This window comes from Sus scrofa, chromosome 2 (assembly GCF_054392235.1).
Source record: "Sus scrofa isolate SSC_HxYL_T2T_F1_AM1 chromosome 2, Sscrofa_HxYL_maternal_Yorkshire_Landrace_v2.0, whole genome shotgun sequence".
NCBI classification, from domain to species: Eukaryota; Metazoa; Chordata; class Mammalia; order Artiodactyla; family Suidae; genus Sus; species Sus scrofa.
In genome coordinates this window covers 14,437,916-14,456,231 of record NC_139384.1, presented here as the reverse complement: position 1 = coordinate 14,456,231, position 18,316 = coordinate 14,437,916, and the positions used below count along the sequence as shown (strand labels likewise).

Below are 18,316 nucleotides of genomic sequence, written 5' to 3'. Positions count from 1 at the left end.
ATCTGTGACCTACAGACCCATATCATTCATAGCAATGCTGGATAATTAACCTACTGAGCTAAGACAGGGATGGAACACACAACCTCATGGATATTAGTCCCATGCATAACCCACTGACCCACAACAGGAACTTCCTGAAAGGAAATTTTACACAACTACAAAATAAGGTAGGATCTGAAGGAAAGGTCTTTTCTCTGACAGCCCTGAAACTATTGAAAGAGTATCAGATTTGGTTTTAAAAGAATGGAGATCTGAATACTAGCTCTGTCTCTGATAATGGGTGGGTTGTTGAACTGCTTCAAAATTTACTATTTGTCGTGTGTGGAATGGGGATAATCATAATACTTAGGTGCTTTTGGTATCAAGTGAGAGGTATGGGAAGAAATTTAGAGTGATAAAATATGAAAATGTAAAAATCATGATAGAAATAAAATTTTCATTTGGGGTCACTATCCTAAATTGTATATCTGCTTAATATCATTTTAGTAGCTTTTTTATTTATAACGATTTTTATTTTTCCCATTATAGCTGGTTTAAACTGTTCTGTCAGTTTTCTACTGTACAGCAAGGGGATCCAGTTACACAGACATGTATACATTCTTTTTTCTCACATCATCATGCTCCATCATGAGTGACGAGACAGAGTTCCCAGGCTACACAGCAGGATCTCACTGCTAGTCCATTCCAAAGGCAATAGTTTGCATCTATTAACCCCAGATTCCCAGTCCATCCCACTCCCCCCCATCCCTTGGCAACCACAAGTCTGTTCTCCAAGTCCATGAGTTTCTTTTCTGTGGAAAGGTTCATTTGTGCCATATATTAGATTCCAGATATAAGTGATATAATATGGTATTTGTCTTTCTCTTTCTGACTCACTTCACTCAGGATGAGAGTCTTTAGTTCCATCCAGGTTGCTGCAAATGGCATGATTTTGTTTTTTTATGGCTGAGTATCCCATTGTGTATATATACCATATCTTTTTAATCCGATCATCTGTCGATGGACATTTGGGTTGTTTCCATGTCTTGGCCTTTGAGAATAAAGCTGCAATGAACATGTGGGTGCATGTATCTTTTTTAAGGAGAGTTTTGTCCAGATATATGCCCCAGAGTGGGATTGCTGGGTCATATTGTAGTTCTATGTGTAGATTTCTAAGGTATCTCCATACTGATCTCCATAGTGGTTGTACCAGCTTACATTCCCACCAAAAGTGCAGGAGGATTCCCTTTTCTCCACACCCCCTCCAGCATTTGTTATTAGTGGACTTATTAAGGATGGCCATTCTGACTGGTGTGAGGTGGTAGTATCTCATGGTACTTTTGAATTTCATTTCTCTAATAATCAGGAATGTTGAGCATTTTTTCATGTGCTTGTTGGCTGTCTGTACATCTTCCTTGGACAAATTTCTATTCAGGTCTTTTGCCCATTTTTCAATTGGGTTGTTGGCTTCTTTGAGTAGGAGCATGAAAATACTTGAACTTCAAATTTTCTGACATACACTTTGTGCCAAGGAAAGAAATTGATTGTGAATTATTTTTTATCAATTTCATGAATGACTCTCTTTTTGCTTTTGGTAAAGTCATATTACAAAAACCCTCATTAGTCTTCTTACAACTGTCCCTTTCTTTCCTATGCCCCTACTTAGAATCTCTATCTCTTCTTGGCTTTAACAGACTCAGCAAAAAAAAAAAAAAAAAAAAAAAAAAAAATGGAAGAACTTCTGAGACCTAGGTGCTCTGGAAAAGCCAATTCCATCTGAGGAACGCAAGTAAACAATTTAGTAAAATAGTATGAGACACTGGAGTAAAACATAGTCTATGCTCCTAAAACTGTGGCAATATAGTTGTTTTCTTATTATCTATTCTAAAGCTATAACATGACTATTGAAGTCTTACTAAGAATATTAAATGTTATGAAAATGCCTAATAAGTACCTAGCCACTAATAAATAATCAACAAATATTTGTATGGCCTTTTTTCTGTCATGATCTGCAAGATTTCTTAGTTTTATTTCACAATTTACAACAGATATAAACCTCCTTATTTATATAAATTATTAATTTCTAGACATCATGCACAACCCAAGTTACTCTCCTCTTCAACAGAATCTTCACGGCATTTTTCACCTCCGTGTTTCTCACTGTATAAATGATGGGATTTAATATGGGAGTGAAGCTTCCATAGAACAAACTCACCAACTTGTCCACAGGATATGTAGCCACAGGACGTACGTAGCTGAATATACAAGGGACGAAAAAGAGTACCACTACTATAAAGTGGGAGCCACAGGTGGAGAGGGCTTTGCGTCTTCCTTCAGAGCCATGGGACTTCAGGGAGCACAGAATGACTATGTAGGAGATGATTAGCATGAAAAAAAAGACCAAGCACATGCCCCCACTGTTAGCTGATACCACTATTCCACGCCAGTAGCTGTCAGTGCAGGCAAGTTCCATCAGTGAGAAGAAATCACACATGACGTGGTCAATGACATTGGGACCACAGAAGGGCAAGTCAAGGACTAAGTGAATCTGCACAGTGGCATGGATTATCCCACTAATCCAGGCCACCACCAGGAGCTGGCAGAGCCCATGTCGCATGATGGTTGTGTATTGCAAAGGCTTGCAGATGGCCACATAGCGGTCATAAGCCATGGAAATGAGGACAATAATCTCTGATCCTCCCAGGAAATGTTCCAAAAAGAGCTGAGTCAGGCAGCCACCCCAGGAGATGGTTGTCCTCTGATACAGCAGGTTAATGGTAATTTTGGGAGTAGTGACAGAGGAGAAGGAGGCATCTACGACAACCAAGTAAGTTAGAAAGAAGAACATGGGAGCTAAAAGTGTGGGGCTGAGGGAGATGGTAATGACAGTGAACAGACTGGCCAGCAAGGTAAATAGGAAAATGAACAAAAAGACCATGGAGAGTATTTTCCACAACTGTGAATTCCATGTGAATCCCAAGAGAATGAATTCAGTCACATTGTTGGGAGGCATGAGGAGATCCATTCAGCAAAAAGGAGACCTTCCTGAGATCTGAATGATCTACAAAGGAGGAAAGAATGATACCTATTAATCAGAAAGTTATTCTAGTTTCAATGTCTTAGAACTATAATAGAGCAGTCACTGTCAGTCGGGAGCATGTTCTTGGGAGACTTGTCCCAGTTCTTGTTTCCATTCTTTCTTACTTTCATCATGATGATTTACATCTCCTCAGGCACCTAGTACCTGTCACCTGTGAAACATCTATAGGGCAGCATTGGGTGAGTAATTTAATGAGAAAACACTGTGCTACCACTGAGAGATCTGGGTTTTCCTCTTGGTTCCATCTCCAGGTGACTTTGTAAGTCATCTCAGGGTCCCATGATTCTGGGCCCTCCTCTGTGTTTGTGAGCTTACACACTGTGATTCTCAGATACATCATGTAAACTGAGAGGTCCCTCATACGGGTAAGAGTTACTCTCTCTTCCATGAGAATTGACAAGTGAACCCTCAGCTCTAAAACATGGAAAGAAAGGCACTGTTAGTAAATATCTGCCATAAACAGCCAGTTTAGGGAAATGTATATGTTATTGGCGACACCCTCCATGGTACCTACCCAAACACATATGCGATTCAACTGTATCCTCACTTACCATAGTTCCTGGAATAATGTCTACAGGGTCTGAAACCTGTTAGATGTTAACTAACCTGTTAGATGTTGCCATTCTCCATGGGTGAGAATATGCATGCTTCTCCAAACCATAAACCTAGGAGGAATTCAAGTGTTTTAATCTTCCTTCTCTGCTTGGCATTACTCTCTACTTTGTGAAAAACAGAAACAAACATTTGAAAGGAAGTGGCATTCTAGGTTTTTTTCCGACACATTTAATATTGTGAGTGTGAAAATAATAATTGCCTCCAGGTAAGACAGTGTTACTGGGTCTTTTTACTTACAAAATATTATTGTATTTATTAATCAATGTTTATTCTTTAAAATTCTGTGCCACATGCCACTTAAAGTAGCCATATTCAATAAACCTACTGCCCCATAGATGTGGATAAAAGTGGAACAAAATTCTTGCATAGGTATTCAATATGCAAGGATCTATCAAGTAAAGAAAATCCTTATTTTCAAAGTTTAAAAATAGAAATTTAATATGAAAAGCCAAAAGATATATTCTACTTGGTAAAATAGGAAATGCACTCCACATATATATGCATGTGTACATTTATGTAAACATTTATAATCCCTTTACTTAATACAAATACCTACTAAATGTTCACTTATTATACAAATATTTATTGGACTCAAGTAGGGATATGAATGTATATTTGATCACACAAATTGTGAAGATTGTCCTGTTAAATGCACTTAATGCCTGAAATTTCATTACCAACGAGCAGCAAGTCATCCATCCATGATATGAAAGACCTTCCCACTCCTTTGTATTTCTGCTACGTGCATTCTCATGCCGACTGCTCCCATCTTCCCACAGCATCCTTCCTCCACCTTTCCTGGTAACAGGCTACTGTGTTACTTACTAATTGATTGAGAAATTTGGGGGACATAGATTTCCCAATGAAAAGAGAAGCAAGAATATGAATATAATAAAACATATTCCTGCAAAAAGCATGTATTCTTTTTCTTTCAAAGAAAACTGAGTAAAAATCTATATATTTTTAATTTTCTAAGATGAAAATGGTCTACATGAGTGGAAACAAAGTGCATCCACTTCACTGCACTCCTTTATTCTGAGTTGGAGTCCCCCCAGCAATTCGGAGAAAAGTACAGTGTTAATAAAATGAAAATTAGATATAATTGCTGAAAGTGATTTAGAGAAAACTATGAAGAAATAAAAATCACTACTTCATTTTTCTTTGGCTCCACAATACTCTTTCTAGGAATAAACCCTAAAGGAAAATACTCTTAAAGAAGAAAAATCATACTTTACATATATGTCTATACGATTGCTAAGAGTTGTGGAAAACTTAGGAATGACTTGGAATGTTCAACATTGGAGAAATGGAATAATTAAAATACAGTGCATTTCTTTCAGCAATGTGTACTTTTTAACAGAAGTGTTTTTCAAAAGATTGTGCAATATCTAGGAGTATTCTTTAGTTGTAATATAGTGTGGAGAAAATTTTGGATGCAAATTTGAATTGCATAATTATTCTACCTAATATAAATCTCTTTTTATTATTCTTCTAAATAATTGAAATACATTTCCCTGAGAAAAGTACTCCAAATATTTTTACTTCTCCAATTCATGCTGTTATACTTGACTATCTTTCTTCATGTTCATGCTGGGAAAGGGATATAATGCTGAGACTAGTGAGGATGAGAAGTGATTATATACATTTGTAAGATACATTTAAACCCAAGTGTCTATGAATATGATTTTCTGGAAAAACAAAACAAAACAAAACAAAAAAACCCTCACCTATGAATTTGTCTGACATAGCTCCATGGAAAGGGCACCTAGGGGCAGCTGTAGGTTCACCAAGAAAGAACTTGTAATATTAAAAACACCAACTAGCTCACCTACAATAAGTGTCTTTGTTGATTTATAAATAGTACTTTTGCCTAAAGCCTTTCTCTTGAGCCTTAAAAGCGCTCCCATATATTCTCTTTGCAGGCAAACGCTGTGAAGTTTCTAAACTGTGGCTAATTGGACCTCAGGGCTACGTCATCACCATTTGCAGATCATGCCAACAATCCAATTATTTCGCATAACTTAAATGCAGAGTTCTTTTATTCTAGTCACTTTTAATTTTGACTTATTCCTTGGGTTTATATAAGCACAAGAAAACAGATGAGAAAAAAAAAGGTAAGTGAATCATATCTGAAACTGGTATTTGAAAAGAAATGGGCATAATTTGAAGTCTGAATATTGACTATTAAATAAATTAAACATGTAGGTAGGTACTATCTGATTTAAATTTTTTTCATTATACATTTTTTTCTTCTTTTAACGGCCACACCCATGGCATACAGAAGTTCCAGGCCAGGGATCAAATCAGAGCAGCAGCTGCTGACCTATGCCACAGCCAAAGCAACGCCAGACCCTTAACCCCGTAAGCAAGGCCAGGGGTCATACCTGCATCCCCACAGATACAATGTTGTGTTCTTAGCCTGCTGAGCCACAACAGGAATTCCAATATTTTATTCTTAATTGCCTACCATTCATGCTCATCATAACATTTAAATATAATTTTCTGGTGTACAGTAGATTATATTATGAACCTTATCATAATATTGGCACCTCACCCCAATTAAAAATTAGAGTACCTCTTCAAAGTAGTTGTTTCCTGTGTCAGTTCTGGAATTAGATATATAAGATAATGATGGAAAGAATTCCATTTTTAAATTATATTCAAAGATGGTAAAATGCCTTTAATTGTCATTTACATTTAATCTCAAAGGATACCTATGGAAAGGAAAAATTAGGCAATACTATTTACAATGTATAAGTAGAAAATACAACTCAGGGCATAAGAGCATGGTTTTCCAAGGGGAAATAAGAAGCTAGTTTGCTAAATTCTGAGCCTTGGTGATCCATGGCGTCAGTACCACAGCATAGAAGCCAGAAAGTGACAAGGATCTGTCCAATCAAGGGAAGGAAATGCCTAAATTATACCGAAAGAGATCTCAGCACGAAAGGGCCAACTGCAGCTGATTTTGTTTGGGGTGTGCTGTAGGCAGTCAAATCAAAACACTAACTTTAAAATATTTTTATAGGCTTCTGACCTCAAACAAATGGATTGTATGGGAACTTCTATATGCCCTTGGAATGGCCATAAATTTTATTTTTTAAAAAATTTAAAAAAGAAGCTAACACAAGACTAGATTTCATTTTCTACCTCTATTAAAAGAACAAAGTTTTCTTTGAGCACTGCCATTGATATCATGTGGATTTTTGTGCCCTTAAGTGACCTGTATTTGCTTTTGTATTTTATTTTTATTTTTATTTTTGTCTTTATAGAGCTGCACAAACAGCATATGGAGATTGCCAGACTAGGGGTCTAATTGGAGCTGCAGCTGCTGGCCTACACCACAGCCATAGCAACGCCAGATCCGAGCCGCATCTTCGACCTACACCAGAGCTCATGGCAATGCCGGATCCTTAACCCACTGAGCAAGGCCAGGGATTGAACCCTCCACCTCAAGATTCCTAGTCAGATTCGTTTCTGCTGTGCCACAATGGAAACTCCTGCTTTTTTATTTTAATCTTGGCATTTTGGTTCAATAAATATTATTTCACAGTGACTTGTGATCTTGTTCATTGTAATTTTTTTTGGTATTTTTACAAATTTCTCAAATCACAAAATCTAACTGACGTTCTTTTAGCTTCCAGCTAACTCTGGGGTCCTTCAAAAGAACACTGAAACATCGCAGAGAGGAACTTTAATTAGGCTTTCTCGGGTTGTTAAATTGCATGAGAAACATTGTCAAGTGATTGGAGATAAACTCTTGATTATATTGTATAGATAAATGTGTTTATTATAGATATTCCAAAATGTATATGAGATTCCTAACATTTGACATGCCCCAATAGAATATATATATATATATCAGTCATAATCCTTGCTACTCTCTTACAATGTTGTATATCACAGAAATCTCCCTCCACCCTGCCAATTACGTTGTATTCAAATGTTTAACCATGCCATTTTAGGTTTTGTCCTTTATGGGAAATCTTTACTTTACCTTAAGTCTTTCCTAAAATGAAGATCTACAAGAAAATTCGAAAAAGGAACATTTTGAGAAATTCAAGGTTCTGGTGGGCTGTACTTAGAGAACATCACTGAACTGAGTAACAAATGGCAAAACTCTGATGGAAAACCTGAGGCGTTCATGCAGATCAGCACTCATTAAACAGAGGGGACCGAAGCAAGTCATAAATATCATTTATAACTTTATATTTTTTTGAAATACCCTGGCCTTTGATCTTTGGTTTCCAGAAAAAGGGTTTCCTTCTGTGCTATGCCCCCCAACAGACTGATAAATAACACCTATGTGAACAAAGATGAACCATCCTCCCCACTCTAGCTGACCATTCTAGAATGTCAGGTCTCCGGTGGATTTGTTGGTTTATTGCAACCAGACTAAAACTCAGTACATTAATTTAATTCTATTGTCTGCACATTGTTTGCTTTGTATCTCCTGTTGCTATGTGCTATGACATTGCCAATGTCAGCAGCTGTGTGACTTATATCCTGTCTGTTTTATAAGATGTTTTCTCTTACATAAACCAACACGTATCCAAGACTCCAGTAAAATTGAACATCATGAATAAACAGACCATATTCATGACATAGAATAATTCTAATAGGGTGGTTCTAGCTGTGAGAGGGAAGAAGAAAGGAAAATATTTCCTGGATCACATTAGCACGGTAAGACAGAGGGTTCCTGAGAATTTTAACTTCTCAACAGGGCCTAATCCATAAATGATCACCAGGATTGGCATATCAACAGTATATATCTCACCTGGTCTGGGATGAAATTCCTAGGGACACAGGACATAAACGGTTCAGATATTGGTTGAATTTTTGGAGCAAAGGAAGGGATTGTGAACGAAAATGTTGCAGGCCACGTGAGTAAACAAAGGATGTGGCAGCCATCAAGCCAGCACATTACAGCCACCTTGAAGGGAAGCCTTGAGGGAACTCAGGATGGAAACAAATAGGACCTGGTACCGGCCACTTAGCAGCCACCTGCTGCAGAGATCCCAGAGTGTCCCCCGAGGAGACTGAGGATGAGAAAGCACAGGACCCTGACCCAGAGAGCTGAGGTGCCTATCCAAGAAATGACCTCAGGGAGCCCAGACCCCTGTATCTTCCCGAACGTGGAGAAGCGCTAAGTTCCTTAACGTGATTTATGAAGTTCTCCTTTATTAATAGCAATCTTGGTGCTCTGACTTCCTGATCTTTTGTGGCAAAACCTCCCATATATCCTGGCTCCTCCCCTTGCCTCTTCAGAACTGTTGCTCTGCATTATCTGAGAGGCACTCTCACAGGCTTGAGTTCTCAGAATACCCACCAAATACAGCTTAACGCTCCAATGTTAGGTCGTACACTTTTTGGTTGATACTAGCCACTACTTGTTGAAGAGACTCTCTTTTCTCCATTGTATATTCTTGCCTCCTTGGAGAAAGCCATGCACAACTTAGTAAACATTCTCCCCAGTGCCATTCTGGGGCATTACAATGTGGTCAGATGATGGAAGAAAGCGCTCAGGTTAACCACTGACTTGGAGAAAGTGATTTTGTGAGAAGTAACGTGAGGTGGAGTGTTGGAGGCAGAGAGGTTTGGATGAACAGAGATGTAGTAATTCAGAATTTCCTGGTATTCTCCAGATACGCAGAAGCACTTTCTGAACGCTCAACTCAGCCATTTTGAGTTTATGAAGGTCGATGTTAGTGCATTTTTTCACTGATGAGAAAGAAATCTGGAGGGGGTATTTGCTTTTGCGCGCACACACACACACACACACACACACACACACACACACACACACACACAGAGAACCCTGTTACCATTCCAGTGCTGGCCTTTTGTGAAAGTGAAGTGGCATAGCTTGAATGTTCAAAGAGAGGAATATAACTACAGTGATGAAATACATTGCTACATGTGAGAAAGTCTACATCTTATGGATGATATCTCCTTGAAGTTCAAAGTGAATGAATTATTATGACTGCAGTTGGATTTGCTGTTTATTGACCCAACAGATAATCACATTTCATTACAAAAAAAGTCGGTTTGAGGGTTTTTTCTTTTTTTTTCTTTTTTTTTTTGTCTTTCTAGGGCCACACCCACAACATATGGAGGTTCCCAGGCTAAGGGTCTGATTGGAGCTGTTGCCAACGGCCTATGCCACAGCCACAGCAATGCCAGATCCGAGCTGTGTCTGCAACCTACACCAGAGCTCACGGGCACGCCAGATCCTTAACCCACTGAGCGAGGCCAGGGATCGAACCCACAACCTCATGGTTCCTAGTCAGATTTGTTTCTGCTGTGCCACAACAGGAACTCCTAGGTTTGAGTTTTAAAGCCTTGGATTAGAAGCTTATGGCTAAAACTTTGAAAGGAAGCTGCATTCCAGTGTGCCATTTCCTAGCACAACTTATGGAGGAAGCATGGGTGATGTGAAAGGCAAGCAAATTAGTAAAACACGTTGGGCTTTACTTGGCTTTTCTGTAAAATGGAGATACTTGCAACGGAACTGCAGGTTTTCATAGGGTCAATCAAGTGATGGGATTATGCCTGATAGTCAATACAGTATTAATTTAATGTAAATATATGTAAATATATGTATCAGACATACAGAGCAATCGCTTTAGATCCTACTCACGTCCTTAATGTTCCACTTGGATAAAGATGCTTAATCTTGGGTCAAATGACTCATGTCATGGTATGGAAAATGAAAACATTTCTTTGATATTCAAAGCTGTGAGCCATAGGATACTTAAGTATAGAGAGCAAATTTAGAGGAATTTTTTAATTTTCAGGCTTATATTTTATGCCAAGTACACAAATGGATTTTGAAGTCTTCTTTTATGAGGGACTCTGTTTTTGCTTTTTGTGAAATCACATTAGAAAAAATCTACCGATTCCTTCTTGCAACTGTTCCTTTCCTAGGCAGCCACTAAGAACCCCTATCCCTTCTTTGCTTTCATACAGGCTTAGCAAAAATGGAAGAAGTCCTGGGACCAAGGTGCCCTGGAAAAGCCAATTCCATCCGAGGAACACAAGTAAAGAATTTAGTAAAGCCATGGAAGACTCTGAAGTAAAACATACTCTCTACTCTTAAACTGGGGTTATACAGGTTTTCTCCCATTGTCAATTCTGAAGTGATGAACATGCACATTAAAGGCTGGCTAAAAAATAGTAAATGTTATCAAAATGCCCAATAAAGGCCTAGACATTTAAATAATCACAAGTATTAGAATTGGCCTTGTTTTCTGTCAATAATCTACAAGATTTCTTAGTTTTCCTTTACAATTTGCAACTCCTTGTGTATTTTATCAATTTCTAGGCATCATGCACAACCCAAGTTACTCTCCTCTTCAACAGAATCTTCACGGCATTTTTCACCTCCGTGTTTCTCACTGTATAAATGATGGGATTTAACATGGGAGTGAAGCTTCCATAGAACAAACTCACCAACTTGTCCCCAGGATATGTAGCCACAGGACGTATGTAGGTGAATATACAAGGGACAAAAAACAGTACCATCACTATAAAGTGGGAGCCACAGGTAGAGAGGGCTTTGCGTCTTCCTTCAGAGCCATGGGATTTCAGAGAGTTCAGAATGACCATGTAGGAGATGATTAGCATGAAAAAAAAGACCAAGCACATGCCCCCACTGTTAGCTGATACCACTATTCCACGCCAGTAGCTGTCAGTGCAGGCAAGTTCCATCAGTGAGAAGAAATCACACATGAAGTGGTCAATGACATTGGGACCACAGAAGGGCAAGTCAAGGACTAAGTGAATCTGCACAATGGCATGGAGCAGCCCTCCAACCCAGGCCACCACCACCAGGAGCTGGCAGAGCCCATGTCGCATGATGGTCGTGTAGTGCAGAGGCTTGCAGATGGCTACATAGCGGTCACAAGACATGGCAATGAGAACGATGATTTCTGATCCTCCCAGGAAATGTTCTAAGAACAGCTGAGTCAGGCAGCCACCCCAGGAGATGGTTGTCCTCTGATGCAGCAGGTCAATGGTAATTTTGGGGGTATTGAGAGAGGATAAGGAGGCATCTATGAAGGACAAGTGAGTGAGAAAGAAGTACATGGGAGTTGAAAGTGTGGGGCTGAGGGAAACGATAATGACAATGAACAGATTTGACAGGAGGGTAACTAGGTAAATGAACAAAAAGACCACGTAGAGTATTTTCCTCAAGTGTGGATTCTGTGTGAGTCCTAAGAGAACGAATTCAGTCACATTGTTGGGAGGCAAGGCGAGATCCATTCAGCAAAGGAGCACCTTCCCGAGACCTGAATTATCTACAAAAAATAAAGAATGATACCTATTAATCAGGAAAGAATTGTAGTCTCAATTCTTTTTTTTTTTTTTTTTTTGCCTTTTCTAGGGCCCCACCTGTGCCATATGGACGTTCCCAGGCTAGGGGTCAAATCAGAGCTGTAACCAACGGCCTACTCCATGGCCATAGCAATGCGGGATCCGAGCCACATCTGCGAGCTATAACACATTCACAGCAAAGCCAGATCCTTAACCCCCTGAGAAAGGCCAGGGATCGAACCCTCAACCTCATGGTTCCTAGTCAGATTCCTTAACAACTGAGCCATGATGGGAACTCCTGTAGTCTCAATTTTTGAGAAATAAAATAGTCACCATCAGTCAGGAGCATGTTGTTGGCCATCTTGCCCCAGTCCTTGTTTTAAGTCTTTCTTGATTTCTCCATGATGATTTATACATCTTCAGACACCTAGTACCTCTCACCTGTGAAACATCTATAGGGAAACTCCGAATGTATAATTTACTGAGAAAACACTGTGCTATCTTTGAGAGATCTGGGCTATCCTCTGGGTTCCATCTCCAAGTGACGTTGTATGTCACTTCAGCGTCTCCTGTTTCTGAGCCCTCTTCTGAGTTTGTTAAATTACACATTGGGATTCTCAGATATATCCTGTAAGCTGAGAGGTCCTCATATACGTAAGAGTTATCCTCTCGTCCATGAAAACTGACAACTGAATCCTCCACTCTAAAACGTGGAAAGAAAGACACTGTCAATAATTATCTGCCATAAACAGCCAGGTTAGGGAGATGCACGTGTTGTTGGCAACACCCTCCCTGGTACCTGCCCAAACACATGTGCTATTCAATGGTTTCTTCACTTACCATAGTGCCTGGCCTAATGTCTACAGTGTCTGAAACTTGTTAGATACTAAGTAAATGCTTATGAACTGCCATTCTCCATGGGTGAGAACATGCATGCTTCTCCAGACCATAGACTTCGGAGGAAGTCAAGTGTTTCCCTCCTCCTGCTCTGTTTAGCATTCCTCTCTATATTATGAAAAACGGAAATAAATATTTGAAAGGAAGAGGCATTCTAGTTTTTTCTGACCCATCTTGTATGGTGAGTGTGAAAATACTAGTTGACTCTTGGGAGAGACTCTTCCTGCATCTTTTTACTAACAAGATACTATAATATTTAGTAATCAATATATTTTTTTTAATTCTGTGCAACACAAAACTTAACATTATCATATTCAGTAAACTTACTGCTTCCATAGATTAAGATAAAAACAAAATAAAACTCTTGCATAGGTGTTCAATATGCAAGGATCTATCGGGCAAAGGACATCCTTATTTTCAAAGTTCTACAACTAGAAATTTTACATGAAAAGCAAGAAGAAATAGATTACTAGGTATCTTAGGTATTGCACTATACATATATATACATGTACATGCATACGCAAACACATCTAAAGCCTTTGACTTACGGTAAATACCTACTAAAAGCTCACTCATCATACAAATATTTATGGGATGCTAACTGTGTATATGAATGCATGTTTGTTCACAAAAAGCCATGAAGCCTCTCCCTGGTAAATGCCCTTAATGCCTGAAATTTCATTACCAAATAACAGCAAGTCACCCATCCATGACATAAATGACCTTCCCACTCCTTTATATTTCTGCTACATGCATTCTCATGCCTCCTTCTCCCATCTTCCCAAAGCATCCTTCCTCCATCATTCCTGGTTACAGGCTACTGTGTTACAAATAGATGGAGAAATTTGGGGGACATGGATTTCCCAATGAGAAGGGAAGAAAAATATGAATATAATCAATGTATTCCTGAAAAAAGCATGTGTTTTTTCCTTTCAGAGATAATTGAGGTAAGATTTTAATTTTTTTATTTTTTCTGAGATGAAATTTTATACATACGTGGAAACAAAGTTCAGCAACTTCATTACATTCCTTTATTCTGAGATGGACTCCCCCATGGATGGATTCAGAGAAGTGTGTCCTGTGAATAAAATTAGAATTTGATATAATTACTGAAAGGGATTTAGAAATAACTGCGAAGATATAAAAATTGCTGCTTCTTTTTTCTTTTTTGTCTCAACAATATTCTTTCTAGGGAAAAAAACCTAAAGGAAAATATTTCTAAAGGAGAAAAATCATTATATATGTTAATTTTATATATTTGTGTGTGTCAATACAATATGTAAATATATAAATCACTGTATATATATGTGTGTGTTGATACAACTGTTAAGAGCTATGGAAAATTTAGAAAGACATGGAATGTTTAATGTTGGAGAAATGGATTATTAAAATAGAGCGCATTTCTTTGATCAATGTGTACTTTTAAACAGAAGTGCTTTTCAAAAACATGTGCAACATCTAGGAATATTCTTAAGTTATAATGTAAATTGGAGACAATTTTGGATGCAAATTTGAATCACATAATTATTTTACATAATTTAAATCTCACTTTATTTTTTCTAATAACTTAAATATTTATCACTGAGAAAAATACTCCAAAGAATTTTACTCCTAAATTCATAATATTGTGCTTGAGTCCATCTTTCTTCATGTTTTGCAGGCTGGATAAGGGATTTAAAGCTCAGACTGGTGAGGGTGAGAAGTGATCATATAAGTTTGTAAGATACATTGAAACCCAAGAGTCTATGAATTTGATTTGCTGGAAAAAAATAATCTCACCTATGAATCTGTCTGACAGAGCTCCATGGAAAGGGCACCTGGCAGCTGTTAGGTCACCAAGAAAGAGGTTCTAAGATTAAAAATGCCAACTAGCACAGCTACACTACGTGTCTTTGATGAGGCCTTTGCATAAATCCTTTCTCTTGAGCCTTAAAAGTGCTACCATATATTCTTCTCGTAGGCAAATGCTGTGAAGTTTCTAAACTGTGGCTAATTGGACCTCAGGGCTATTTCACCATCATTAGCAGATCATGAACACAATCCAATTATTTCATATAATTCGTTTCATCTTTAATTGTAAATTATCCTCTAGGTCTATATGAGAATTGAGTAATATGATGAGGAAAAAAAAAAAAACAGCCAATGAATCATATCTGAAATCTGGTATTTCATACGAAATGTGTGTAATATGGAGCCTGAGTATTGACTAACCTATAATAAACACTTAGGCAACTATCCAATTTAAATTTTTTTCATTATGCATTTATTTTCTTCTTTTAATGGCCACACCTACAGCATATGGAAGTTCTGGGCCAGGGTTTGAATCAGAGTGGTGGATACAGATCTACTCCATAGCCACAGCAATGCCAGACCCTTAACCCCCTAAGTGAGGCAAGGGTTCAAACCTGATCCTCACGGACACTTCGTTGTGTTCTTAACCCACTGAGCCACTGAAGGAATGTCAATGTTTTATTAATTTCCTACCATTCATGCTCAACATAATATTTAAATATCATTTTCTGATGTACGCTAGGGAATCATTATGAACCCTATTATAATATTGGCACTTCACACCAAGTAAAAAGTACACTACGTCTTCGAAGAACTTGTTTCCTGTGCCAATTCTGGATTTAGATGTATAAGATAAGAATTCCATCTTTAAAGTATCTACAAAGATGGTAAAATGCTTTTATTCATAATTAAAATTTAACCTCAAAATCATGCCTATGGAAAAGAAATATTAGGCAATAATAGTCACAATTTATAAGTAGAAAATACAACACATGGGATAAGAGCACCATTTTCCAAGTGGAAGAAAAGAGTTAGATCACTAAATCCTGTGCCACTTTCCTTATCTTAAAGTTGTTGGTTTACAACAAAAATGTCATGATACTCTTATTATAGTGCCCCCAATTGTAAGACCTACAACAATACTATACTAAATAAATAAATACCAGTATCTGAAATTATTTTGTAAGTATATGCAGTTCAATTCAACTCAGGAATATTCCCATATAGAAACGCACTTACCATATTCCAAAATGCATGAGTGAAGAAGAAGAAAAATAAATTGTACGTAACTCTGGATGGGCTCCAGAGAATGTAGTCACTGTGAGCAGCATGTGTCATGAAGGAAAATAGGTAGAGAAAGCTGAAGCCACAGGACTCAACCTAGTGCGATTAAACAGTCCAATATTTTAGCGCCAAAATAATATTTGTGATGGTAGACAACAAAACAGTTAGAATGAAGATTTTAGATTATCTAATAAATTATAAGGAATGTGGATTTAACTAAGTGTGATCCTGGAAGTATCTTGAACTAGTCTCTGAACTCTAGAATAAAAGCCATATTTCAGAGACTTAGCATGTTCTGAAAAAGTCATCATCGTGAACCTCAGGAATGATTCAAATCTATTCATTAAGTGGTGATCCAGTCTCTACTTAAAAAGCTACAGTGCAGGGTATCAAGCTTGTTTTAGAACCCTTACACCCATCTAGTCTAGCCCTAAGACCTTGAGTAGCAAGGAACGGAAAATGATTAAAGTTTAGATCCAAATCAGTGACACATGCCCATGAAAACAATTTTCACAAGGGGAGTAACAGGAGTAACACCAGAAAAGGCTGTTTCCAGACTACAAATACAAAAACAGAGTGGTTTAAAACCCTATGTGGACAGCAACACAGGATCTCAAAACTTGGGTAAATCAGAATGAAAGCAGGAGTAATTATATAAGGATGGTTGAACAGTTACTCAGTGACTAATTAAGGTATGGTATGATATTTAGTAGGTTCAGAGACCAATTTACAAAAAAAAAAAAAAAAAAAAAAAAAAACAGCTACCCACTACACTGTTCTATGGCCAGTTTCATACATTTCAATAGGTAGAGAAACAGTCTCAAAACAACAAAGCCCTCAAGAGCAGAGATCCCATTGTATTCATCCATTCCAAAAAAATCTTCAGTCCATAAGGACAGCCCCTAAGTTGTTTGCCAAGAATGAGAAGTGCAATGTGGTCTCAGAAATCTTCCAGCTTTACTTATAATTGAATGAAAAGCAAATAGAGCCATATTTATGACAATAAACATATTGGCTTGGGCAGAATCACAGAACTGGAAACACCTTCCCTTTTACCTAAGTAAATCACTTGCACAAAGAGGGCAAGTTGTTTAAGGTCCAAAAAGAAGAAACCAGCATAGTGTGAATACAATTCATGTCTCCTGATCCTGAAGCTAATGTTCTTCATCATGTTTTCATAACCACCATATACTTGCTACCTATTGCTATATCCATGTTCAACTGGTTTCTTCAATACAGCATACTCTAGCCAGGAAACGGGAGCTGGCCCATTCTGTCACAACAGGCAAATATAAACACTTCTATGACAGAGACACACATATGCTTTCATTTTTATTTGAGAAGCAGACATCATTTATGGAAAGAGCCGCATTTCATTCACAACAAGCTCTCATAAGTTAGGTATTTGTTTATTTGAGAAATCCTTTTCTTTGGTCAACTATGGAGTACTAATTCCTTTTTTTTAATAAACATATTTCATATACTCTTCTCCTCAGTTTTCAAAGAGGATTCCAGATTCAAGGAACTAAGTGAAAAGCCAAATGTCTACTAGTGAAATTATTTTACAGATGTATTTTACAGTGTGCCTTCGAAAAGCACCCACACTTAACTGCTAGTGATAAAGATTAATCGAAAACATTATTGTGGTCGAGGGCATATGCTCCAAGATATCTCTGTATACCAAAATATAATCAAATACAAGTACTAAAACTCTGTATTCAACGTAAAGATCAGAGGATGTAGAGGAAGAATATATAGGCTCACTGACTTACAGGTCATATGGTCTAATTAAACTTTCTGATATCCCATTAATTTCTATAATAAATTAAGTATATACAATTTTAGTTTTATAACATTGTTGTAACCATTTCAGAACATTTCATAATTTTCACATCAGTTTAAACAATGTGCCATTAAATTTTATAATCACTGACAACTCTTCCCCACAGAAAAAGGGTTCCAATAACCTTTGGATAGTTGTTTCAGTTATGGGTCAAGAGAGTACTGGCAAGTATTTTCTTTCTGTTTCATATCCCACAGCATCCTAGATACCGGTAGGCCGTACAGCTTTCTGAGAACCCACTGATTTTTTTTTTTTTATACTGGTACAGCATATAATTACGTAATTAGAAAAAAATTTTATGTCTATTTTTGCTTTTAAGGACCGCACCTGTGGCATTATGGAAGTTCCCAGTCTAGGGGTCAAACTGGAGCTGCAGCTGCCAGCCTATGCCACGGCCACAGCAAGGCTGAATGTGAGCTGGATCTGTGACCTACAGACCCATATCATTCATAGCAATGCTGGATAATTAACCTACTGAGCTAAGACAGGGATGG

At 37.8% G+C, this 18,316-nt stretch overlaps 2 protein-coding genes across 2 annotated transcripts; both read right to left on the bottom strand.

Annotated features, from left to right (window-relative positions):
- Positions 1-2,062: 2,062 nt before the first annotated feature.
- Positions 2,063-3,004, bottom strand: LOC146405122 (olfactory receptor 4C3D-like). Its single transcript, XM_085011631.1, has one exon. The coding sequence runs from the start codon at positions 3,002-3,004 to the stop codon at positions 2,063-2,065; it is 942 nt and encodes a 313-aa protein (XP_084867757.1).
- An 8,007-nt stretch (positions 3,005-11,011) lies between these two features.
- Positions 11,012-11,956, bottom strand: LOC110259555 (olfactory receptor 4C3D-like). The gene has a single exon (XM_021085048.2). The coding sequence runs from the start codon at positions 11,954-11,956 to the stop codon at positions 11,012-11,014; it is 945 nt and encodes a 314-aa protein (XP_020940707.2).
- Positions 11,957-18,316: the final 6,360 nt, after the last annotated feature.

Excerpts from the sequence above, each read along its gene's own strand:
- LOC146405122 (XM_085011631.1), bottom strand. The coding sequence starts at position 3,004 with ATGGATCTCCTCATGCCTCCCAACAATGTGACTGAATTCATTCTCTTG.
- LOC110259555 (XM_021085048.2), bottom strand. The coding sequence starts at position 11,956 with ATGGATCTCGCCTTGCCTCCCAACAATGTGACTGAATTCGTTCTCTTA.